General features: G+C 37.9%; 1 protein-coding gene across 5 annotated transcripts in view; it reads left to right on the top strand.

Moving 5' to 3' along the window:
* Positions 1-8,009, top strand: part of LOC148001511 (uncharacterized) — a 46,175-nt gene extending 38,166 nt beyond the window's left edge. For all 5 annotated transcript variants that reach the window (XM_087582018.1, XM_087582019.1, XM_087582022.1 and 2 more), the window contains 2 exons: positions 2,623-2,796; positions 6,172-8,009. In XM_087582018.1, coding sequence (XP_087438144.1) covers positions 2,623-2,796; positions 6,172-6,306 — 309 coding nt within the window. In that variant the 3' untranslated portion in view covers positions 6,307-8,009. The remainder of the gene's footprint in view (positions 1-2,622; positions 2,797-6,171) is intronic.
* The last annotated feature ends 17,971 nt before the right edge of the window (positions 8,010-25,980 follow it).

Below are 25,980 nucleotides of genomic sequence, written 5' to 3'. Positions count from 1 at the left end.
TTGAAACGTTTTATCTTAACCCGTAATACATATGCAAGTTTCCCTGATGTGCTAAATTTGAATTTTCCTTTTTATCTCTTTTAAGCAGTTTAAGTGAAAAAAAGGTGATTTTATGAAATACTGAAATTCTAATCTCTATAGCTAGTCTAAGGTTATGCTGAGAATGCCTAGGTGAACAGCAGATTTCAACACAAATTGAAATTGTCACAAACATGGGTGGATTGGTGACTATGAAGGGTTCTTAAAAGTAGACGCTTGAGTGCCAAGGGCATACGTAAGTAGTTACCACACACACACACAATGAAGAATTTGCATGCTGTAACAGTAGTTGAAAACACTTGATGGTCTTGTGAAGTGAAGGCAAATGAAGGGAAGGAAAGGATAGAAAAGGAAAGGAAAAAAGTTGTAATGGGATTAAGAAAATGGGCTCAATGTGAAATACCAGACAGTAGCTATGAGTTGTGTTGCATGGAACTATAGCTACACTTATTGCAATAAATAGCAATAGGGAATAAGTAGCAAAACAAGATTTTCAATGTTCTTACTACAGAAAAAATTGTAAAGTGATAAATAATCTTGGATATACATTTTACACTGACATGATCATTGAAACATTACATGTAAATGAAACATCAATTACTTTTCCAAAAATTCTTAGTCAAAAGACTTTAAAACAAAACAAAATAAAACAAAGTGAAAACAGAAACAAAAACCAAACCAATGCCCCCCACCCCAACAAAAATCCTTCCGATTCTAGGGATTCTCATTGCTTTCTTTTATTTTTTCTTGGATATTTTATGAATTTATATTTCAAATGTCATCCCCTTTCCCCACTCCACTTTTCCTGTTTTTATGAAGATGCTTCCTCTAACCACTTACTCCTACCAGAGCACCCTGCCATGACTTTACACTGGGGAACCTAGGCATCACATGACAATGGGCTTCTCCTCCTATTGATGGCACTTAAGCCATTCTCTGCTACATATCCATTTGTACTCTTTGGCTGTTGGTTTAGTCCCTCGGAGTTCTTGGGTATCTTGGGTATCTGGTTGGTTGGTTGATATATATCTTTGGGTTTGCAAACCTGGTCAGCACCTTCAGTCCTATCACTTACTCCTTCAACAAGGTTCCCTTTTTCAGTCTGATGTTTAGCTGTAAGCATCCTCATCTGTATCTTTAAGTCTCTGGTAGAGTCTGTCAGGAGACATCCATATCAGGCTTCTGTCAGTAAGCACTTCTTGACATCAGCAAAAATCACTAGTTTTGGGGACTGCATATTGGATGGATCCCCAGGAAGGGTAGTCTCTGGATGACATTTACTCCAGTCCCTTCACTACTCTTTGTCCCTGTATTTAATCCTGTAAGTATTTTGTTCCCCGTTCTAAGAAAGACTGAAGTATCCACATTTTGGACTTCCTTCTTCTTTAGTTTCAAATGATCTGTGAATTCTTTCTTGGGTATTTTGAGCTTTGGGGCTAATATCCAATTATTGGTGATTACACACCATGTGTGTTCTTTGTGACTGAGTTACCTCATTCAGGATGATACATTCTAGTTTGATCAATCTGCCTAAGAATTTCATGAAGTCATTGTTTTTAATGTCTACATAGTACTCCATTGTTTAAATTTACCACATTTTCTGTATCCATTCCTCTGTGAAGAACATCTGTTTTTTTCCAGCTTATGACTACTATAAAGAATTGGTATTTTCAGATTTAGGTCTGATATTTTCCCAATATATAGGTTTCCCTTTTGTACTACTGACAGTTCACTTTTTCTTACAGAAGCTGTGAAATTTTATGAGGACCCATTTGTTAATTCTTGATCTTAGAGCATAAGCCATTGGTGTTCTGTTCAGGAAATATTTCCATGTGCCTGTGTGTTCGGGGATCTTCCCCACTTTCTATTCTATTAGTTTCAGTGTATCTGTTTTTATGTGGAGGTCTGTGATTCACTTGGACTTGGAATTTTAAAAATGAGATAAAAGTGGATCTATTTGTATTTTTCTACATGCTGATCTCCGGTTTTATAAGCACTGTTTGTTGAAAATGCTGCCTTTTTTACACTATATAATTTTAGCTCCTTTGTGAAAGATCAAATGACCTTAGGTGTATGTATTCATTTCTGGGTCTTCAATTCTATTCCATTGATCTAAGTACTTGTCTATCTTAGATAGGGTCTTATTGCTATGAACAAACACCATGTCCAATATAAGGTTTGTAAAGGACAACATTTAATTGAGGCTAGCTTACAGGTTCAGTTTCAGTCCATTATCATCTACGTGGGAGCATGGAAACATACAGGCAGAAATGGTACAGGAGGAGCTGAGTTCTACACCTTCACCCAAAGGAAGCCAAGACAGACTGAGCATCCTCAGGCATCAAGGAGGAGAGTCTACAGACCCATCTCACAGAGACACACCTCCTCCAATGTAGGGAGCCTGACCTCTTTGCCTCCAGCTATCACTGCCTATACCCTCATCTTCCCCTCCTTCATGTTTCAGAAAGGACACTCCCCCTACCTGAAAGCCTTAAAAGCTATAACGTTCATCCCAATAAATGAGACCTTGACAATAGAATCTTGCTTGGTCTCCTTCTTCTCTTCACCCCATTTGGCCCACAGGTAGAAAGCCTCTTCGGGATCCTGAATAAAGGGGTCCCCGCAGGCGGGGACAAGTGGTGCCTGAACACAGGGACCCCAAAGCAAGGCCGACTACAGGATGATGGAGATAAGAGAGCTGCAGCAGGAATCGAGGTCTCTTCAGGCCGTATCGCTCGTGCATCGCTGGAGAGTGAGGTAAGGACCGGTCGAATAATTGTCGTCCGATTGTCATGGGGAAGATATGGATTTAGGAGGCTTGTTTCATAGGAGAGATCAAGCACTCACTCAGGGAGAGAAGATTAAGAGTTAAGAAAAAGGATTTAATCAAGTTCTTTTATTTTATTGATGAAAGGTATCCCTGGTTAATTTTAAGCAGTGTGGAGCTAACTTGAGTAAAACTTGTAATAAAAAAGGGACAAGGTAATGGTAAAGTGTTTTTTGCATATGTGTTCTTTTAGAGTTATATTTTAGTCTTTGGACCCTGATTAGAGATAGTTTACACCCTAGACATGAGAGAGAATGGGTTTGGGAAAAACAGTCCTCCCGAACTCTCCAAGGACGATTTGGAGAAAGAGAAAAACTTTCAGAGCTCTCCTAGGAACAAAAGAAAGGCAGGAGATGTCCTGCCTCTCTGCTGGCTCCTATTGAAGAAATGCTTATTTCTGGTTCTGGGTTCCATAGGTAGGATATCTGGGTCCCTTCGGTGGGACACCATCTAGTTTTTCCCCTCTATGTCTATTGTCTGTCCTTGATGCACCAAGCTGTCCATGTCTATCAGTTTATGTCTGTGTTTTTTGTTTCTCGTTGTTTAAATGTTTTATGTTTCATGTTCAAAAAATGGTAAAAACTTTAAGGAACAAATGAATAAAAAACAGTTTCAATCCGCCTTTGGATCCCTGTACCTCCAGCTAGGAGCCTAGGTTAGCTGGAGAAGCTGCCCCGGGGCTGTGCGTCTGCAGGAGCTGATCTTAAAGGCGCCAACAGCTAGCTCCTGAGTTTCTATGGTACGGGAGCTGATGGCTGTTTCTCTTAGAAAAATCCCTGACTTATTATTAGACTTAGCAGGTGACAAGGAGCTTCTCTTAAAATCACAGCTAGAAAAGTAAAAATGGTGCTTGGTCTAAATATTAGGTATGTGTAGCCACTTTAATTTTGTTTCTGATTGGTTTTAAATGCATAAATATGCTTTACATGCCTTGGTTATGGACTATTGGCTTTTAAGTTATTGGATATGATTAAAAATAAAGGGGAGGGGTGTAACATTGGTAACAGAAAGTTGACATAAAACTGGTAATTTGGAAAAGTCATTCTAGACAACATGTGGCATGAGCCAACCTAGAGAAACAGGTCTAAATTGAGATAATATTTTTATGGAAGTCTTATCCTAGAAACCAGGCTTCTAAAAGAATTTAGGACGATGTGTCTTTGTTGAGGTATTGGAGACCGCACCATCGTGTGTTCATATGGAGGAATTGGCAGTCAAACTTTGTAGCATAAAAGATAGAATCGGTGTTTTGGAGACCAGATTTTAGAGACTAGGTTGTTGGAGGTTGAGTTTTGCTTTCCAAAGTTGTGGTTTGCCCTGAAGTTAACTATATTTTGATGCTATTTCCACTGCCCCAAGGACAGCTGCCTAGTAACATACTCAGAACTCAGGTGACTTTCCAAAGTTGTGGCTGTGCTCTGGTGTTACTAAAGATTGTGATTAAAGATTGTCAGTGTTACATTGACTAACTCAAACTTATTTATAAAAAACAAAAAACAAAACAAAAAACAGGTAGAGATTGTTACAAGATTTATGAAGGATTGATGAGGTTTTAGAACTTGTGAGAACATTACAGCTTGTTTGCTTACTCCAACTGCTATTTCAAGATATATTTAGAGGATTGATTTTATACAATTTGTTCATGTCCTGGCAATTGTGAGTTTTCATTTCGTAAGCTTGCTTATAATTTTACAGAGCCCATAAAGTGATATCATTAAAAATTTTCCAAAAATGGCTAATAGCCTTATATTATGTAATTTTGTCACTTCTTCAATGTAAGAAGTTAGAATTTATGAATCTTTCAGTGTATATGGAAATTTTTACTACAAACCTTTGCTATCAAAATGAGCTTTAATATTTAGAGAGTAGTTATTGCCCCAGAAAAGACTCAATATTCATTTTTAATATGTTAAACTAATTTTAAGCTTCTACGGATATGTTAATTGGCTAAGTACCTCACCTTACCAGAGGACTTAGGCCTTTGTTTGTTATCATCATTGGAGATAAAGCTTCAGTTGTGGTAATACAGAATTGTAGGCTAGAGTCTTGAAAGTATTTTTAAAAAGAAACCTGGTAAAACATATCTTATTCCAAACAGCAATTATATTGGTTATTACAAAATACTGATATTTGGCCTATCACATACAAATTATTCAGGCAAAGTTGATAATTATACTCTTTGCATGCATTTGTATTTACTGTAAATTTGTGCATGAAACCCATAGAAAGTGCTTACTGTTTATATAGGTGGTTCATCTAATGAAAAGGCTACATGTATGATTGGATCACTTCTTTATTCTCCTGAGTTTCCCCTGCTTCAGCACAGATTATTAAATTACATGCTGTAGCCAGTTTTTAAAATGTTAAAAAAAATAAAATCAAGCGTTCAATTCATATACTGATAGCCAATGTGTGGCTTATGGTTTACAGTTGATTAAAAAGTTTTCTTTTTTTAGATACTACTAACCCTTAAATTGTAAAATTAGTTAATGCTTTATTGGAGACAAGTTTTCTACATGAAATCAGTGAGTGATGATTTCAGTGTGAATGTCTGACAACTCACTGTCCTTTTAGAGCTCTGGCACAGACAACTAAATTAAACCATAGACTCATACCCAGCTCTTTAAAAATGGTAATGGAGTTGATAACACACCCTCACAAAAAGAGGAAGACTCCATTTGCTTACTCTCAATGCCCAGCCTCACCTTTCCAACTCAGGGATTTCTAAATAAGGCTAAATCTGGTCCTCATTTACAGGATTTGGCATTTCTAATTAATGCTTATGTTTAGGTAAATAAAGATGGTGAGGGGCTGCAGAGATGGCTTAGTGGTTAAGAGCACTAAGTACTGTTCCTTAATAAGCCATTTAAAAATCAAACTGGATTGCCTGGACCCCTTATTAAGGGAGGACAATGATACCAGGCAGATTATAGGCCTTACATAGGAACAATTAGTCAAAAAATCTCATTTTTTTATATCACCAAAACAATAATGGTGGAGACAATAATTTGGTATAAAAGTCAATTTATAAATACAAGTGCTCAGTGTTCTCAATTTATTATCTTAATTAATAATATCTTAACTATATCTTAATAAATAAAAAAAGGGGAGTTATCCCTGTATGCTAAATAATACTGCTTTTCTTTAAATTTTAAAATTTGGATGTCAAGGAACACTCTGAGTGTTTGTGGCACCCTACAACTAGGTATACTTCTGCCTACGTGAAATAGAAAGACCCACATATTGGCATGATCCTGTCCAGGTATTTTTATGTGGAAGAGGGAATCTTTGTGTTTTTTCTACAGGATGCTATTGGAGTGTGCCAGCTGCCTGAGTGGCTGGTGAGACATGCTGATCCTGGGAGCATGAAGATTCAGCTCTCCTGGTTCCGGTCCCTGGAGTCATTCCTGTGCCCTTGGAGGAAGATGGAGACTTTTTAAGATTTACCCTCACCGAGGTGTCCGGGGTGGGAAGTTTTATTTTGGGAGAACATATGCTCCCTCCTCACCAGCTGTTAGAAATATACAACCATACCTTGGTTGTTAACAAACATCAGGAGAACCTGCTCGCCCCAAACCATACTTATCTGTCATGTTCAACAGGGCTGACTAACTATGTAATAATATATCTGATTTCTTGCACCAGTGCGATTATTGTATATTAGTACAATTACTCCCCAGACTCAGCATTCATGAGCCACAAGATATCTTGGATTTTTGGGATAGAAACCGTGGTGTACCCCATCATAAAAAGAGAGAGCCTATATCAGTCATCACTCTCACAGTCCTCTTGGGGTTAGGGACAGCAGGGACAGGTGCAGCCAGTGCTTCTCTTGTTACTTCCCAACAAAACCAACAATGCTATCATTTACTCAGCGCTGCAATTGACCAGGACCTAGCTGAACTGAGAGAGGTCTTAGCCAATTTTAAAGATTCTGTTGCCTCTCTTTCAGAAGTAGTACTGCAAAATGGAAGAGGGCTTGATTTACTCTTCCTACAACAAGGAGGACTTTGTGCAGCCTTAAAAAAGGAATACTGTGTTTATGTAGATAAGACTGAACTTGAGAAGACAGTCTAAAAAAGGTGAGAGATAGCCTAGAAAAATGAAGGATAGAGAGAGAACAACAAGAGTCTTGGTACAAAAACTGGTTTTCTACATCCCCATGGCTCTCTACACTGTTGCCCTCAATTTTCGGACCCCTTGTTGGCCTACTTTTGTTGATTTCCTTTGGTCTTGGGCCTTTCAGCGACTTACACACTTTATTAAATCACAAAAAGATTCTGCTTTGCCTAGAAATTCTTTTTCAGTACATGAGGTGCCTACAACATATCGGGAGAGGCTTAACTTCCACAATCTTTTAAAATAATGCCATCTGGCCCCTGCTCTTTTGCCCCTGGGCTCAAATTAGAGGAATGAGAAGATGATCCAATGTAGCTATCCTCAGGGATGGGAAATTTCCTCTGACCCTTGACCAATCTAAGACATGGTGCCTTGGGGGCGACAAGATGATCCTATGACAGATAAGGCTGGGGTTCCAGAGGTCGATCCTAAGACAGAAGTAGCTACACCCCGTTTAAACGTAAGGGCCGGGCAAATCCTCCACTGGCCAGTTTCTCCCCAATAAACACACACGTATACCCCAGAATGGTGTGTTACAGCATAAGTTCATTCCTAGTCATTGGGGTGCAGTCCTAACTGCAAGAGTGGCTCTCCATGGCCGAGCTGGGGACTTTGTGAGGCATGTCTGATCTCTCTCAGACCACTACTTCCATCTAATGGTCTTTTTAAAAAGAATGACAGGGGAGATGTAGGGAGCCATATTGGATTTGGGCCTGGCCATTTTGTGCCTGTATAGCTCAAAGTGGCTACGTGACTCTTAGCCACACATACTCCTCTAAGAGCCTCTCCCATGAATTTACGGCACAGGAAGGGAACATTCACGGGATGCTTCAGCCTAAGCAAAAATCAGTTATCTCCTCAGTCAACACCTGGTGTCTCTACTGGCCTGACCTCTTTGCCTCCAGATATCACTGCCTATACCCTCATCTTCCCTTCCTTCATGTTTCACAAAGGACACTCCCCTTACCTGAAAGCCTTAAAAGCTGTTACATTCATCCAAATAAACGAGACCTTGACAATAGAATCTTGCTTGGTCTCCTTCTTCTCTTCACCTCCATTTGGGCCACAGGTAGAAAGTCTCTTTGGGACCCTGAATAACTGGGTTCCCGTTGGCGGGGACACTCCAACAAAGTCACACCTTCTAACAGTGTCACTCCTTGGGTCAAGCATATGCAAACCATCGCATTCCACTTCCTGGCTTCCACAGTCTTGTTTCAACACATGAGTCTATGGAGATAATACCTAAATTTAGCATAATAAAAATGTACATTTGGTTCAACTTTCAAATTCCTCATAGTCCATAGCAGGGTCAACAATGTTAAAAGTCCAAAGTTCAAAGTTCCATATATTCATTTAATTAGGGTCTTATTGCTGTGAACAAAACCATGTCCAATGTAAGTTCTATAAATGACAATATTTAATTGAGGCTGTCTTACAGGTTCAGAGGTTCATTCCATTACCATCAAGGTGGGAGCATGACATCATCATCCCCAAATTAAGACAGGCAACCAATTGGGCAAACCTCAAAACCTGACATCTCCATGTCTGATGTCAAAGATTTCTTTAGATCTTCAACTCCTTTTTCATGTTTGTTGATAACAATAAATTATCAACAAATTTTCCTGAGCTTGTTCCACTCCCTGTTAGCTGCTTTCTTCAGCAGATAGCCAGTGACTCTAGCATATTTAACATCTTTGGGTCTCCAAGGCAGCTTCACAGGTAGAGTTTGTTGCAATGTCTGCGATACACACATGATCCTCCAAAGGGCTGGCTTCACTTCTCCAGCTCTGCCCTCTGTAGGAGTTTAACTTCACTTTGATCCACACTAGCCTGTTGCTGTTGATCTTGGTGTTCGTCCCATGGAACTGGTGTCTGCAATACACTGGGGTCTTCTGTTCTATCTCCTAGGCTCTATTCATGGTGTTAAGCCTCAAATCCTTTGCCTGAATCCTTTGGTCAGAAGATTGAATCAAGGTTCCTGAATAAAACTGCTTGAAGAAGATCTCCTGTGGTCCAATTAATTTGATAATTGCTCTATCTCTATGAAGAATTGAGTTGGAATTTTTTCTTTTTCCTTTTAATTGTAAATTTTTATTCATATTTCAAGTGTTATCTGTTTTCTCAGCCTGGCTTACGGTCATTCAGAAGATCTACTTGCACCTCGTCCCTGAGTATATATGAATGACCTTGCCCAGTGACGGGCAACTTCCCTTCTACCTAAGGCATGGAACCTTGTGGGCGATGAGGTGTCCTACAACGGGTTTAATGAAGGGATGATCCTAAGACGGGGGGGGGGGGTCGCCATGCTCAGCGGTGCCTTTGCCTGCATGATTAATTAAACAAAAAGGGGGAACTGTAGAGAGCTGCGCCGTGCCGCACCTCAAAGGTGGCGCTGGTTTCTGCCTTCCACCCTCCCAACGGTGAGCGCTCCTTGCAGTAAACACGTCCTTATTTGGCTATGTCTGCCTGTCCCGCTAGCTTCTGCTTAGTGACAGCCTATCTACATGACCCACATGGCTTGCTAGGAGTGGCCAGTGCTAGCTATTTAAGTGTGGTGCAGGGCTTTCCCCAGAAGAGGAGAGAGAGAAAGAGAGAGAGAGAGAGAGAGAGAGAGAGAGAGAGAGAGAGAGAGAGAGAGTCCAAAGAGAGAGAGTCACAGAAGCGAGAGTCAAAAGAGAGAGAGTCAGAGAGAGAGAGAGCCAGAAGAGAGAGAGGTCAGAAGATTGAATCAAGGTACCTGAATAAAACTGCTTGAAGAACGTCTCCTGTGGTCGTGTCTTCCTTGCTGGTCGAGGTTGGACACGGCAGTTATCCTTATATTAAACCATCTCTGCATTACTGGGATGAAGCCTACTTGATCATGATGGATGATTGTTTTGATGTGTTCTTGGATTCTGTTTGAAAGAATTTTATAGAGTATTTTTGCCTCAATATTCATAAGGGAAATTGGTATGAAGTTCTCTTTCTTTGTTAGGACTCTGTGTGGTTTAGGTGTAAGAGTAACTGTGGCTTCATACAAGGAATTCAGTAGTGCTCCATCTGTTTCAATTTTTAGGAATAGTTTGGATAGTTTTGGTATGAGGTCTTCTATGAAGACCTGATAGAATACTGTACTGACCCCATCTGGACCTCGGCTCTTTTTGATTGGGATACCTTTAATGACTGTTTCTAATTGTTTAGGAGTTTTGGGGTTGTTCCTTATTTAACTTTGGTACCTGGTATCTGTCTAGGAAATTGTCCATTTCCTGCAGATTTTCAAGTTTTGTTGAATATAGGCTTTTGTAGTAGGATCTGATGATTTTTTGAGCTTCCTCTGATTCTGCAGTTATGTCTCACTTTTCATTTCTGATTTTGTTCATTTGGACAGACTCTCTGTGTCCTCTTTTTAGTCTGGCTAAGGGTTTATCCATCATGTTCATTTTCTCAAAGAACCAGCTTTTGGTTCTGTTGGTTATTTGTATAGACCTTTTTGTTTCTACTTTGTTGAATTAAACTCTGATTTTGATTATTTCCTGCCTTCTACTCCTCATGGGTGTATTTGCTTCTTTTTGTTCTAGAACTTTTAGTTTTGCTGTCAAGCTGCTGATATATACTCTCTCCTGTTTCTTTCTGCAGGCACTCAGAGCTATGAGATTTCTTCTTAGCACAGCTTTCTTTGTGTTCCATAAGTTTGGGTATGTTGTACTTTCATTTTCATTAAATTATAAGAAGTCTTTAATTTCTTTTTTTATTTCTTCCTTGACCAGGTTATCATTGAGTAGAGCATTGTTAAACTTCCATGTATATGTGTGTCTTCTTTCCTTATTGTTATGGAAGAGCAGATTTAGGCCGTGATGGTCTGAGAGGACTCATGTGATTATTTATTTATTTCTGTATCTATTGAGGCATGTTTTATGACCAATTATGCAGTCAATTTTGGAGAAAGTATCATGAGGTGGTGAGAAAAAGGTATATCCTTTTGTTTTACAATAGAATATTCTATAAATATCTGTTAAGTCTATTTAGTTCATGCCTTCTCTTTGTTTGTCTATGTCTTTGTTTAATTTCTGTTTCCATGATCTGTCCTTTGATAAGAGTGGGCTGTTGAAAACTCCAACTATTATTGTTTGAGATGCCATATATGCTTTGAGCTTTAGTACGGTTTCATTTATGTATGTAGGTGCCATTGCATTTGGAGCACAAATATTTAGGATTGAGAGTTCATCTTGGTGGATTTTTCCTTTGATTAACATGAAGTGTCCTTCCTTTTCCCTTTTGATGACTTTTAGTTCAAAATTGATTTTATTCGAAATTAGAATGGCAACTCCAGCTTCATTTGCTTGGTCCAACTTCAGACCATTTGCTTGGAAAGTTGTTCTCTAGCCTTTCACTCTGAGATAGTGTCCGTCTTTGTCCCTGAGGTATGTTTCCTGTAGGCAGCAGAATGCTGTGTCCTCATTGTGTAACCAGTTTATTAACCGGAGTCTTTTTATTGGGATATTGAGTTCATTGATGTTGAGTAATATTAAGAAATAGTGATTGTTGCTTCTTCCTATATTCACATTTAGATGTCAGATTATTTTTGTGTGCTCGTCTTCTCTTTGTTTTTTTTGCAAGACGATTACTTTCTTGCTTTTTCTAGAGTGTAGCTTGTCTCCTTGTTTTGGGCTTTATCATTTATTATCATTTGTAGGGCTCAATTTGTAGAAAGTTATTGTGCAAATTTGGTTTTGTCATGGAATATCTTGGTTTCTCCATCTATGTTAATTAATAGTTTTGCTGGATACAGTAACCTGGATTGGCATTTGTGTTCTCTTAGGGTCTGTATGACATCTGTCCAGGTTCTTCTGACTTTCACAGTCTCTGGTAAGAAGTCTGGTGTAATTCTGATAGCTCTGCCTTTATATGTTACTTGACATTTTCTCTTACTGCTTTTAATATTCTTTCTCTGTTTTGTGCATTTTGTGTTTTGAATATTATGTGGCGGGAATTTATTTTTTGGTCCAATCTACTTGGAATTCTGTAGGCTTCTTGTATGTTTATGGGCAACACGTTCTTTAGATTAGGGAAGTTTTCTTCTATGATTTTGTTAAAGATATTTACTAGTCCTTTGAGCTGGGAGTTGTCACTCTCTTTTATGCCTATTATTCTTAAGTTTGACCTTCTCATTGTATCCTGGATTTCCTGTATGTTTTGGGGCAGTAGCTTTTATGTTTTACATTATCTTTGAAAGTTTTGTTAATGATATCTATAGAATCTTCTGATCCTTAGATTCTCTCTTCCATCTCTTGCATTCTCTTTGTTATGCTTGCATCTACTGTTCCTTGTTTCTTCCTTTGGTTTTCTATATCCAGGGTTCTCTCCCTTTGTGCTTTCTTTATTGATTCTATTTCCATTTTTAATTACTTCACTTTGTTTGTGTTTTACTGTTATTCTTTCAGGAATTTTTGTGATTACACTCTATAAGCTTCTACTTGTTTATTTATGTTTTCCTGCATTTCTCTAAGGGAGTTCTTTATGTCTTTCTTGAAGTCCTCCATCATCATGATGAAATGTGATTTAAAATCAAGATCTTACTTTTCTGGTTTGTATGGATATTCAGTGTTTGCTTTGGTGGGAGAATTGGGCTCTGATGATGCCATGTATTCTTGGTTTCTGTTGCTTGGGGTCCTGCGATTGCCTCTCGCCATGAGGTTTTCTCTGGTGTTACCTTGTTTTGCTATTTCTGACAGTGGCTAGACCGTCTTATAGACATGTGTGTCAGGAGTGCTGTATACCTTTTTTCCTGTTTTCTTTCAGCCAGTTATGGGAACAGAGTATTCTGCTTTCAGGCTTGTAGTCTTTCCTGTCTTCTGGTCTTCATTAGTTCCTGTGGATATGTGTCCTGAGTCCACCAGGCAGGTCACTTGGAGAAGAAAAGTTAGTCTTACCTGTGGTCTCAGACCTGAAATTGCTCCTTGAGGGCTGTGTTTTAGCTCTCCTTGAGGGCAGAAACCTGAAGGGCCTGCCCCCTCTTTGCTTGTGTCCCTGAAAAGGACCCTCTTATTGGATCTGCAGTTGAAATTTGGCATGACTGTTGGCTGAGAAGTTCAAGGGAAATGATTACTTCTATTTTTCTAGTACTGAGATAAGAAGCACATGCTATCACACCAGGCTTTTATAATATATTCTAGTAGTCAAACTCATTTCAAAAGGCCTGAGTAGGACACATTTTATCAGCTGAGTCTTCTCCCAGTAACCCATGTTTCTTAACTAAGAAAGAACTTGGTGTCCTAACTCATTTGAACTTATTTTTAATGTAATGCATAAACACAGGCATGGTTGTCCCTCATGTGGCTTTAAATTTTGAGTTGAGAGGAAAACCATGGTTTTCCATTCTGTCAATTATATCCCCGTCTGCTCAGCATGGCTTGTAACGATAACATGTGGTCATCTCAGGTTCAAGTGCCTGATTGGACTACCTATCTCCCTGATGGTCCCCTCAGTGTATCCCAAAGTGATTATATGACCTCTGTGTGGCTTAAATTTTACATTATGCATCCTCAAATTCCATGAAAATGTGATTAAATCCAATTAATTATTTTAAAGAACAATGCAGTAAGAAGGCAATAATTATATAAATTTATCAAAATAAATAATATTGTTGCCACAGTTATTAAGGATCAGACCCAAGATAGACCAATGGGCCAGAGTTGGCCTCTTGTCTTTACAAAGTATATTAAACAATGAATTGTGAAATGCTTATGAAGAAAGGTTTTCCTATAATGCCATATCGGGAAAAGACAAAATCATCAGTTATCCTCCAGGCTATCCTTGGTATCCTGTCTTAGGATATAGGATATTTTTCTTTTTTTAATTAAATATTTTTATTTACATTTCAAATGATATTCCCTTTCCTGGTTTCCCATCCATAAGCCCCCTATATTATCCCTCTTCCCCAAATTCTGTAAGGGTGTTCACCGTTGCCAACTACTTCCCCCTTTCCACCTCCCAACCCTGACATTCCTCTAAACTATGGGGTCCAGCCTTCGTAAACCTTGGCTTCTCCTCCCATTGGTGTTCAACAAGGCCATCCACCGCTACATATGAAGCTGGACCTATGGGTCTGTTCATGTGTACACTTTGGGTAATGGTTTAGTCGCTGGGAGCTCTGGTTGGTTGGTATTGTTGTTTTTAAGAGGTTTCAGTTTAGCTCCTTCAATCCTTTCTCTAACTGTTTCAACAGGGACGCCATTCTCAGTTCAATGGTTTGCTGCTAGCATTCACTTCTGTATTTGTCACGCTCTACCTGAGACTCTCATGAGATGGCTATATCAGGCTCCTGTCAGCATGCACTTCTTGGCTTCATCAATATTTTTTTTAGTGGCTGTAATATATATATATATATATATATATATATATATATATATATATATATATATATGGGCTGGATCCCCAGGTAGGGCAATTTCTGATTGGCCATTCCTTCAGTCTTTGTTCCAAACTTTGTCTCCATATTTTCTCCTATTAATACTTTTGATATTTCTTTTACGAAGGACTGAAGCATCTGCAATTTATTTGTCTTTCTTCTTGAGATTCATGGATTCTATGGATTGAATCTAGGAGCTTTGGGGATAATATCCAATTACAACTGAGTGCATACCATGTACATTTATTTGTGATAGGTTTACTGCACTAAGCATGGATGATATTTTCTAGTTCCATTCATTTGCCTATGAATTACATGAAGTAATTGTTTTTGATTGCTGAGTAGTACTCCATTGTGCAGATGTACCACGTTTTCTGTATCCATTCCTCATTTGAGGGACATCTTCAAATGATTCTTTCCAGCCTCTGGCTATTATAAAAAAAAAAGTTGCTATAAACATAGTGGAGTATGTGTCTTTGCTTTACGTTGGAGCATAATTTGGCTATATGCCAAGGAGAGGTATAAAAGGGTCCTCAGGTAGTGTCAAATTTTCTGAGGAACCTCCAGAATAATCTCCAGAATAGTTGTTCCAGCTTGCAATCCCAACAACAATGAGGAGTATTCCTCTTTCTCCACATCCTTGCCAGCATCTGTTATCAACTGAGTTTTTGATCTTACTCATTGTGACTGGTGTGAGGTGGGATCTTAGGACTGTTTTGATGTGCGTTTTCCCAATAACTAAAGAAGTTGAACATTTCTTTAGGTACTTTTCAGCTGTTTAATATTCGTCAGCTGAGAATTCTTCATTTAGATCTGTATCCCATTTTAAATAGGGTTTTTTTTGCTCTTTGAGTCTAACTTGTTGAGGTTTCTGTATATATTGGTTATTAGGCCTTGATTGGATGTAGGGTTGGTTGAGATTTTTTTTTCCCAGTCTAATGTTTGATGTTTTGTCCTAATGAAAGTGCTCTTTTCCTTATAGAAGCTTTGAAGTTTTATTAAGTTCTACTTGTTGATTCTTGATCTTACAACATAAGCCTTTTCTTTTTAGGAAATTTTCCCCATTTCCCATGTTTCCCCATTTCCTTGATACACGTGGATTTAGCTTTCTACAAGGTGATAAGAATGGATACATTTGCATTGTTCTCCATGCTGACTTCCAATTGAATCAACACAATTTTTTTAAAACGCTATCTTTTTTTCTACTGGATTACTTTAGTTCCTTTGTCAAAGATCAAGTGACCATAGGTGTGTTTTTTCCTTTCTGGATCTTCAATTCTATTCCATTGACCTACCTTCCTCTTTCTGCACCAATATTACATAGTTGTTTTTTAATCAATTTTGCTGTTTCTCTATAATGCAGCTTGAGGCCAGGGATGATGATTTCCACACAAGTTCTTTTATTTTTGAAGATAGTTTGCACTATCCTGGTTTTTTGTTATTCCATATGAATTTGCAAACTGTTGTTTCTAACTCTTTGAAAATTGAGTTGTAATTTTGATGGAGACTGTATTGAATCTGCAGATTGCTTTTTGTAAAATTGACATTTTTACTATATGCCAACTCATGAGCATTGGAGGACTGCCCATCTTCTGAGATCTTCAATTTCTTTCTTAAGAGACTTAAAGTTCTGGTCATACAGATATTTCCCTTGCTTGGTTAGAATCACACCAAGGATTTTTATGTCATTTGTACATATTGTGTAGGCTGTTATTTCCCTGATTTCTTTTCCAGTCTATATATATGTTGAGTAGAGGAAGGCTCCTGAGGTGTTTGAATTAATTTTGTATACAGCCACTTTGCTAAGATTGTTTATCAGGTTTAGTAATTCTCTGGTGGAATGTTTGGAGTCACTTAAGTATAGTATCGTATCATTTGCAAATAGTGAAATTATGACTTCTTCCGTTCAACTTGTATCCCTTTGACATCCTTTGGTTGTCTGATAACTGTAACAAGGTCTACAAGTACTCTATTGAATAACTAGGGAGAGAGTGGGAAGCATTTTTAGTCTCTGATTTTAGTGTGATTTCTTCAAGTTGTTCTCCATTTAGTTTGGTGTTCAATATTGGTTTTCTATATTTTGCTTTTACTATGTTTAGGTATGGGCCTTAACTTCCTCATCTTTCCAAGACTTTTAACATGAAGATGTGTTGAATTTTGTCAAAGCCTTTCTCAGCATCTAATGAGATGATTATGTGCCCTCCTTCTTTGTGTTTGTTTATCTGCTGGATTACAATGATGGGTTTTTATATATTAAACAATCTCTGCATCCATGGGAAGAAGCTTACTTGATAATGATGGATGATCATTTTGATGTGTTCTTTGATTCATTTTTGAGAATTTTATTGAATATTTTTGCATTGATATCTGTAAGGAAAATTGGTCTGAAGTTCTCTTTCTCTGTTATGCTTTTTGTGCTTTATTTATAAGAATGATTGTGACTTCATAGAAGGAAATGTTTAGTGCTCCTTCTCTTTCTATATTTCGTAATAGTTTGGACAGTATTGGTATGAGGTCTTTTTGTAGTTATGACAGAAATATACTCTAAGCCCATCTGGTACTAGGATTTTTTTTTTGGGGGGGGGGAAGGCTTTTAATAACTGCTTCAAACCTAAAGATACTAGGTATAGAAAGGAGCAAAGACTCCCAACTTAAATGGCTACTAAATATTTTCCAAAAAATTATAGAAGAAAACTTCTCTAGGCTAAAGAAAGTTATGCCTATAAACATAAAAGAATCCTATAGAACTATAAATATATTGAACTATAAAAGAAATTCCTCCAGACACATAGTAGTCAAAAAACCAACTGCACAAAACAAAGAAAGAATATTAAAAGGAGCAAGGGAAAATATTCCAAAAATATATAAAGGCAGACCTATAAAAGTTACACCAGACTCTCCCCACAGACTACAAAAGCCAGAAGATCCTGAGATGATGTCATACAGACCTGAAGAGAAGACAAATGCCAGTACAGGCTACTATAACCAGCATATCTCTCAATTAACCTAGATGAAGAAACTAAGATATTCCCTGGCAAAACCAAATTTACACACTATGTTTCCACAAATCCTGTTCTACAAAGGATAATAGATTGAAAATTCCAACAAAAGGAGGCAAATTACACTCTAGATAAAGCAAGAAAATAATCTTCTTGTAGCAAAACCAAAAGAAGAGATCTACTTTCACTTAATTCCATGTCGAACAATAAAAATAACTGGAAATAACAATCACTATTTTTTTTAGTAACTTTTAACATCCATGGACACAATTCTTCAGTTAAAAGATGCAGACTAACAGAATGGATACATAAAGAGGACCCAGCATTTTGCTGCATATAGGAAACTCACCTCAGTGACAAAAACAGACATTACCTTGGAGTAAAAGGTTTGGGAATAATTTTTTAAGCCAATTGTCCAGAGAAATAATCTGGAGTAACTCTTCTACTATCGAATAAAATCGACTTTCAACCATAAGATATCAAAAAAGGAAGTCACTGCATATTCATCAAAGGAAAAATCCACCAAGATGAACTCTCAGTGTTAAATGTCTATGCTCCAAATGCAAGGACACCTACATTCATAAAAGAAATGTTACTTAAGCTCAAAGCACACATTGTATCTCACACAATAACAGTAGAAGATTTCAACACCCCATTTTCATTAAGGGACAGATCATGGAAACAGAAATAAAACAGACATAGAGAAAGAAACAGAAATTATGAACCAAATGGATTTAACACATATTCATAGAATATTCCATCCTAAAACCTTCTTCTCTTCACCGCATGGTACCTTCTCCAAAACTGACTATACAATCTGTCACAAAACAGGGCTTAGCAGATACTTCAGGATCGATATAATCCAATCCATCCTATCCAATCACTACAGACTAATGCTGGTCTTCAATATCAATAAAAAATGATAGAAAGCCCACACGTACTTGGAAGTTGAACAATGTTCTATTCAATGATAACTTCTTCAAAGAAGAAATAAAAAAAGAAATTAAAGCCTTTTTAGAATTTAATAAATATGGAGGTGAACATACCCAAACATATGGGACACAATGAGAGCTGTGCTAACAGGAAAACTCATACCTTTGAGTGCCTCCAAAAAGAAACTAGAGAGCATGCAATAGGAGCTTGACAGCAAACCCAAAACCTATAGACCGAAAAGAAACAAATACACCCAAGATGAGTAGACGGCAGGAAATAATGAAAGTCAGGGCTGAAATCAACCAAGTAGAAACAAATAGGATTATACAAAGAGTCAACAAAACCGGGAGCCGTTTCTTTGAGAAAATCAACAAGGTAGATCAACCCTTAGCCAGCCTAATTAGAGGGCACAAAGAGTTTACCCAAACTAACAAAATCAGGAATGGAAAGGGAGATATAAAAACAGAATCTGAGGAAATTCAAAATATTATCATATCCTAGTACATAACCCCTTATTCAAGGAAACCAGAAAATTTTGATGTAAAGGACATTTTTCTTTTTTTTTCTTTTTTTTAAATTTATTTAATACTTAATAATAATTCTTTGACTTCCGGGCAAACATCCCACTCCCCCTTCCCCTTCTTTATGGGTGTTCCCCTCCCAACCCTCCCCCCATTGCCGCCCTCCCCCCAACAGTCTAGTTCACTGGGGGTTCAGTCTTAGCAGGACCCAGGGCTTCCCCTTCCACTGGTGCTCTTACTAGGATATTCATTGCTACCTATGAGGTCAGAGTTCAGGGTCAATCCATGTATAGTCTTTAGGTAGTGGCTTAGTCCCTGGAAGCTCTGGTTGCTTGGCATTGTTGTACATATGGGGTCTCGAGCCCCTTCAAGCTCTTCCAGTTCTTCTCTGATTCCTTCAACGGGGGTCCTATTCTCAGTTCAGTGGTTTGCTGCTAGCATTCGCCTCTGTATTTGCTGTATTCTGGCTGTGTCTCTCAGGAGCGATCTACATCCGACTCATGTCGGTCTGCACTTCTTTGCTTCATCCATCTTGTCTAATTGGGTGACTGTATATGTATGGGCCACATGTGGGGCAGGCTCTGAATGGGTGTTCCTTCAGTCTCTGTTTTAATCTTTGCCTCTCTCTTCCCTGCCAAGGGTATTCTTGTTCCCCTTTTAGAGAAAGAGTGAAGCATTCACATTTAGATCATCTGTCTTGAGTTTCATTTGTTCTAGGCATCTAGGGTAATTCAAGCATTTGGGCTAAAAGCCACTTATCAGTGAGTGCATACCATGTATGTCTTTGTGTGATTGGGTTAGCTCACTCAGGATGATATTTTCCAGTTCCAACCATTTGTCTACGAATTTCATAAAGCCGTTTTTTTTTTTTTTGATAGATGAGTAATATTCCATTGTGTAGATGTACCACATTTTCTGTATCCATTCCTCTGTTGAAGGGCATCTGGGTTCTTTCCAGCTTCTGGCTATTATAAATAAGGCTGCTATGAACATAGTGGAGCATGTGACTTTTTTATATGTTGGGGCATCTTTTGGGTATGTGCCCAAGAAAGGTATAGCTGGATCCTCAGGCAGTTCAATGTCCAATTTTCTGAGGAACCTCCAGACTGATTTCCAGAATGGTTGTACCAGTCTGCAATCCCACCAACAATGGAGGAGTGTTCCTTTTTCTCCGCATCCTCGCCAGCATCTGCTGTCACTGAGTTTTTGATCTTAGCCATTCTCACTGGTGTGAGGTGAAATCTCAGGGTTGTTTTGATTTGCATTTCCCTTATGACTAAAGATGTTGAACATTTCTTTAGGTGTTTCTCAGCCATTCGGCATTCCTCAGCTGTGAATTCTTTGTTTAGCTCTGAACCCCATTTTTTAATAGGGTTATTTGTCTCCCTGTGGTCTAACTTCTTGAGTTCTTTGTATATTTTGGATATAAGGCCTCTATCTGTTGTAGGATTGGTATAGATCTTTTCCCAATCTTTTGGTTGCCGATTTGTCCTAACCACAGTGTCCTTTGCCTTACAGAAGCTTTGCAGTTTTATGAGAAAGGACATTTTTCTAGACACATGCCAAGTACCTAAGTTAAATCTGGATCAGATATTAGATGTATGATTAAGTAGAGGATAAAAGTAATTTACATTGGTCGACATGTTCTCCCTCCTGTCTCCCTCTGTCTTGGTAGAAGTCCCTCCTGCAATGCTGTCCAAGAGTGGAAAATTTCTTTGGATTAGTTAGTGTACCCACCCTTTGCCTGGACCAGGCATTTCCTCTTTTCTTCTCTCACCATGAGTATCATGGGGAAATTATAGATTTTCAGGTCTGTTTCTCTCTCTCTCTCTCTCTCTCTCTCTCTCTCTCTCTCTCTCTCTCTCTCTCTCTTTCTCTTCCTCCCTCCGTCCCTCTCTCTTTTGATAGCCAATTTGAAGTACTGTGCTTTCCTCTTAGAATGTAATATCTTTATTCCTACTAGGAAAATCAGTTACAGTGGCATATATATATATATATATATATATATATATATATATATATATATGTGAAAATGTCATCCAAGACCTTGCAATAACCACAATAAAGAAGCTGTCTAAATCTTAAAATCTGTTTGCTCTTCCAATTTGTTGATACAAACTAACGTTTTTTTAATTTTTTTAATTAACTTGAGTAATTCTTATTTACATTTGAGTGTTATTCTCTTTCCCGGTTTCGGGGCCAACATCCCCCTATTCCCTCCCCCTCCCCTTCTTTATGGTTGTTCCCCTCCCCATCCTCTCCCCATTGCTGCCGTCCCCCCAACAATCTAGTTCACTGGGGGTTCAGTCTTAGCAGAACCCAGGGCTTCCACTTCCACTGGTGCTCTTACTAGCATATTCATTGCTACATATAAGGTGAGAATCCAGGGTCAGGTCATAGTCTTTAGGTAGTGGCTTAGTCCCTGGAAGCTCTGGTTGCTTGGCATTGTTGTACATATTGGGTCTCGAGCCCCTTCAAGCTCTTCCAGTTCTTTCTCTGATTCCTTCAACGGGGGTCCTATTCTCAGTTCAGTGGTTTGCTGCTGGCATTTGCCTCTGTATTTGCTGTATTCTGGCTGTGTCTCTCAGGAACGATCTATATCCGTCTCCTGTCGGCCTGCACTTCTTTGCTTCATCCATCTTGTCTAATTAGATGGCTGCATATGTATGGGCCACATGTGGGGCAGGCTCTGAATGGGTGTTCCTTCTGTCTCTGTTTTAATCTTTGCCTCTCTATTCCCTGCCAAGGGTATTCTTGTTCCCCTTTTAAAGAAGGAGTGAAGCATTCACATTTTGATCATCTGTCTTGAGTTTCATGTGTTCTAGGCATCTAGGGTAATTCAAGCATTTGGGCTAATAGCCACTTATCAATGAGTGCATACCATGTGTGTTATTCTGTGATTGGGTTACCTCACTCAGTATGATATTTTCCATTTGCCTATTAATTTCATAAAGGCATTGTTCTTGATAGCTGAGTAATAATCCATTGTGTAGATGTAGCACATTTTCAGTATCCATTCCTCTGTTGAAGGGCATCTGGGTTCTTTCCAGCTTCTGGCTATTATAAATAAAGCTGCTATGAACATAGCGGAGAACGTGTCTTTTTTAAATGTTGGGACATCTTTTGGGTATATGCCCAAGAGAGGTATAGCTGGATCCTCAGGTAGTTCAATGTCCAATTTTTTGAGGAACCTCCAGACTGATTTCCAGAATGGTTGTACTAGTCTGCAATCCCACCAACAATGGAGGAGTGTTCCTCTTTCTTCACATTCTAGGCAGCATTTGCTGTCACCTGAGTTTTTGATCTTAGCCATTCTCACTGGTGTGAGGTGAAATCTCAGGGTTGTTTTGATTTGCATTTCCCTTATGACTAAAGATGTTGAACATTTCTTTACGTGTTTTCTCAGCCATTCGGCATTCCTCAGCTGTGAATTCTTTTTTAGCTCTGAACACCACTTTTTAATAGGGTTATTTGTCTCCCTGCGGTCTAACTTCTTGAGTTCTTTGTATAATTTTATATAAGGCCTCTATCTGTTGTAGGATTAGTAAAGATCTTTTCCCAATCAGTTGGTTGCCATTTTGTCCTATCCACAGTGTCCTTTCCCTTATATAAGTTTTGCAGTTTTATGAGATCCCATTTGTCAATTCTTGGTATTAGAGCATAAGCCATTGGTGTTTTGTTCAGGAAATTTTTTCCAGTGTCCATGTGTTCGAGATGCTGCCCTAGTTTTTCTTCTATTAGTTTGAGTGTAACTGGTTTAATGTGGAGGTCCTTGATCCACTTGGACTTAAGCTTTGTACAGGGTGATAAGCATGGATCAATCTGCATTCTTCTACATATTTACCTCCAGTTGAACCAGCACCATTTGCTGAAAATGCTTTCTTTTTTCATTTGGATTTTTTAGCTCCTTTGTCAAAAAACAAGTGACCATAGGTGTGTGAGTTCATTTCTGCGTCTTCATTTCTGTTCCATTGGTCTATCTGTCTGTCTCTGTACCAATACCAAGCAGTTTTTATCACTATTGCTCTGTAATACTGCTTGAGTTCAGGGATAGTGATTCCCCCTGAAGTTCTGTTTTTGCTGAGGATAGATTTAGCTATCCTGGGTTTTTTGTTATTCCGGATGAAATTGTAAATTGTTATATCTAGCTCTTTGAAGAATTGGATTGGTATTTTGATGGGGATTGCATTGACTCTGTAGATCGCTTTTGGTAAATTGGCCATTTTTACTATATTAATCCTGCCAATCCATGAGCATGGGAGATCTTTCCATCTTCTGAGGTCTTCAATTTCTTTCTTCAGTGTCTTGAAGTTCTTATTGTACAAATCTTTTACTTGTTTGGTTAAAGTCACACCAAGGTACTTTATATTATTTGGGTCTATTACAAATGGTTTCATTTCCCTAATTTCTTTTTTTGGCTTCTTTCTCTTTTGTGTAGAGGAAGGCTACTGATTTATTTGAGTTAATTTTATACCCAGCTACTTGCTGAAGTTGTTTTTCAGCTTTAGTAGTTCTCTGGTGGAACTTTTGGGATCACTGAAATATACTATCATATCATCTGCAAATAGTGATATTTTGACTTCTTCTTTTCCAATCTGTATCCCCTTGATCTCCCTTGTTGTCTGATTGCACTTTCTAGAACTTCAAGAACTATATTGAATAAGTAGGGAGAGAGTGGGCAGCCTTGTCTAGTCCCTGATTTTACTAGGATTGCTTCAAATTTCTCTCCATTTAACAAACTAACAATTTTAGGCAAATTTTGTACTTTGAAACCACATAGCTAAAACTGTGCCTTAAAATATACACTTCTATCTTTACCGTCTTAGTGTATGTTTTTATACACAACATTAAAAATGGAAAAATAAGACCTAGGGAGATGACATAATAAATATTGTTCTTGCTACAGCAAAACATATTCGCAATGTTCATTTCTTGGGTCACATGATAGATGTCAATACCTTGTTCTTATATTTGTCTTCTGACTCCACATGTGCCCTGTATTGGCCACCCTACTCACAGAAATTATAAGATTTATTCATATATTAGCTATATGGTCATTTTTTCTGATTAGTGGTTAAATTAGTGGTTAAATGCTTCCTATGCATTTCCAACCTGTGAAGTTATTGCTTTTGCCAGTTTTTAAATAAATGATTTATCCCATTTTCATGAAGTATTGCAAATTAAAACATTCAAGTACACTTAAAATACATGGTCATAACTTTTCTGAAGAAACATGTTTTTCAACATTTAAAAACTGCATTTATTTTCTATTTCATAGAGTATACTAACTGTTTGAAGTAAAAAAATTCACTATATTTTATAAATGTATAAATGTGTATGACATCTTTATTTATATTCCAATAACTCTCCATGCTGCCTCAAACACCTAACCAATCTGTCCCTGCCTCTTCACCATATCCTACCTGTGTACTTCAGTGCTTACATTTTGTCAACTGAAAAAAAGCTAGAGTCATTTTGAAAAATAATATATTGCCATCACTAGACTGATTTTTTTTTGGAAAGCCTATAGTACATTTTATTGATTAATGATTGATATAGGAGGACCAATCTCGGTGGATGTATTATTCCACCACTGGTTTTACAGACTTCTCTAAAAGGGAAGTCTGAACAGGCCATCAGAAACATCCCAGTAAGCAGTATTCCTTCATAGCATCTGCATGAATTTCTGCCTCTAGGTTTCTTCCGTGTGTTCCTCCTTATTTCTCCAGATGACTTATTAACATACAAGTTCTCAATCTGTGTGTCTCTACATATCCCACATATTATATATTTAGACTATATTTCACAACAGTCATGGAATTACACTTATGACATAGGAACAAAATAATTTTGCTATGATTCAACACAATGTAAGGGAATGTATTAATGGGTCACAATATTAGGAAGGTCACAAACTTCCAAGCTGTAAGATGAAATCCTCTCCATTTCAAGTTGGATTTAGCCATGGTGTTTTATTACAGCAACAAAAACCCTAACTTAGATGCCAGTGGTACCAGGTTATAGGAATTTTACTCTGACAGAATTGACCATGTGTTTTTGGAAGGATCATGGAAGGAATTTGTAACTATGGTCTAGAAATGCCATTGAGTGCTCAGAGCGTAATGAGATATTCTGAGTCTTTAAAAGATAATCCTGAAAGCCAGGCAGATGATGGAGGTTTAGCTTTCACTAAAAATTTGAGAGTTCTTTCAAGATTTTATTGGAGCTCTCTGATAATTTGGATTAAGAAGGACTAAAATGAAACCTTTCATTTGCTGTAATAATGGGTATTTGTCAGCTAGAGCTGAAAAAAAAAAACTTCACTGTGTATTGTTGGTTCCTTCATGAAAACAGCTATAGGTGAATAAAATTACGCTTGTGTCCTAAATTTTATTCTATTGATTAATCTGCCTGTTTATATGCTAGAAGTAAACTACTTTAATTAAGATAGTTCTATATTATAATGCAAAAACATTGAGATGTTACCCTAGTTGATTTTAGTTTATAGTATCATTTTGATTTTACATTCATCAGTGCAATTCCAAAAAGAATTTTGTACTATTTTTAAAATTTCTGGAAAGAATTTTATTGGTATTTTGATGAAGGCCTTATTCACTATGAAAGTTGATTTTCATAGACTGACCATTTTCACATTAAAGAGACCAATATATGAGCATGAGAAGTAATTGACTATTCTAGTATGTATTCAAATGTGTTAAATTTTAAAGTATGCAACTTTTTCAATTTTGGGATTTTTGTTTGTTTTGTTCTCAAGACAAGGTTTCTCTGACTGTACTAGACCTGTAAACCAGGTTGGCTTTGAACTCACATAGCTCCACTGATGCAGTAAAGTTTTAATCTTCTAAACTCCTAGGGAGTGCTATACTTCTCTACACCCACACAATTATTTTGGGTTCAGGAATGAAACATATAAACAGAGCCATATTCATAGTATGGCCTAAGCAACTCAATTGTTGAACTACGCCCAAACTTCCCACCAGCCAACACACTCTCCGCTCCAATATTCCTTAATTATTACATCCCTAAACCTATATTCTAATTTGGTTGCCTAGACCCTGTTGAGCAGGTCTCTTATCTGTACTCTCCTAGCTACTTCACATGGCTGTATTCTCTTGCTTCTCTATCTCTCAAGCT

Source organism: Rattus norvegicus, chromosome 13, assembly GCF_021556685.1.
Source record: "Rattus norvegicus strain SHRSP/BbbUtx chromosome 13, alternate assembly SHRSP_T2T, whole genome shotgun sequence".
In the NCBI taxonomy this organism is placed as follows: Eukaryota; Metazoa; Chordata; class Mammalia; order Rodentia; family Muridae; genus Rattus; species Rattus norvegicus.
This window is presented reverse-complemented; position numbering and strand designations above follow the sequence as displayed.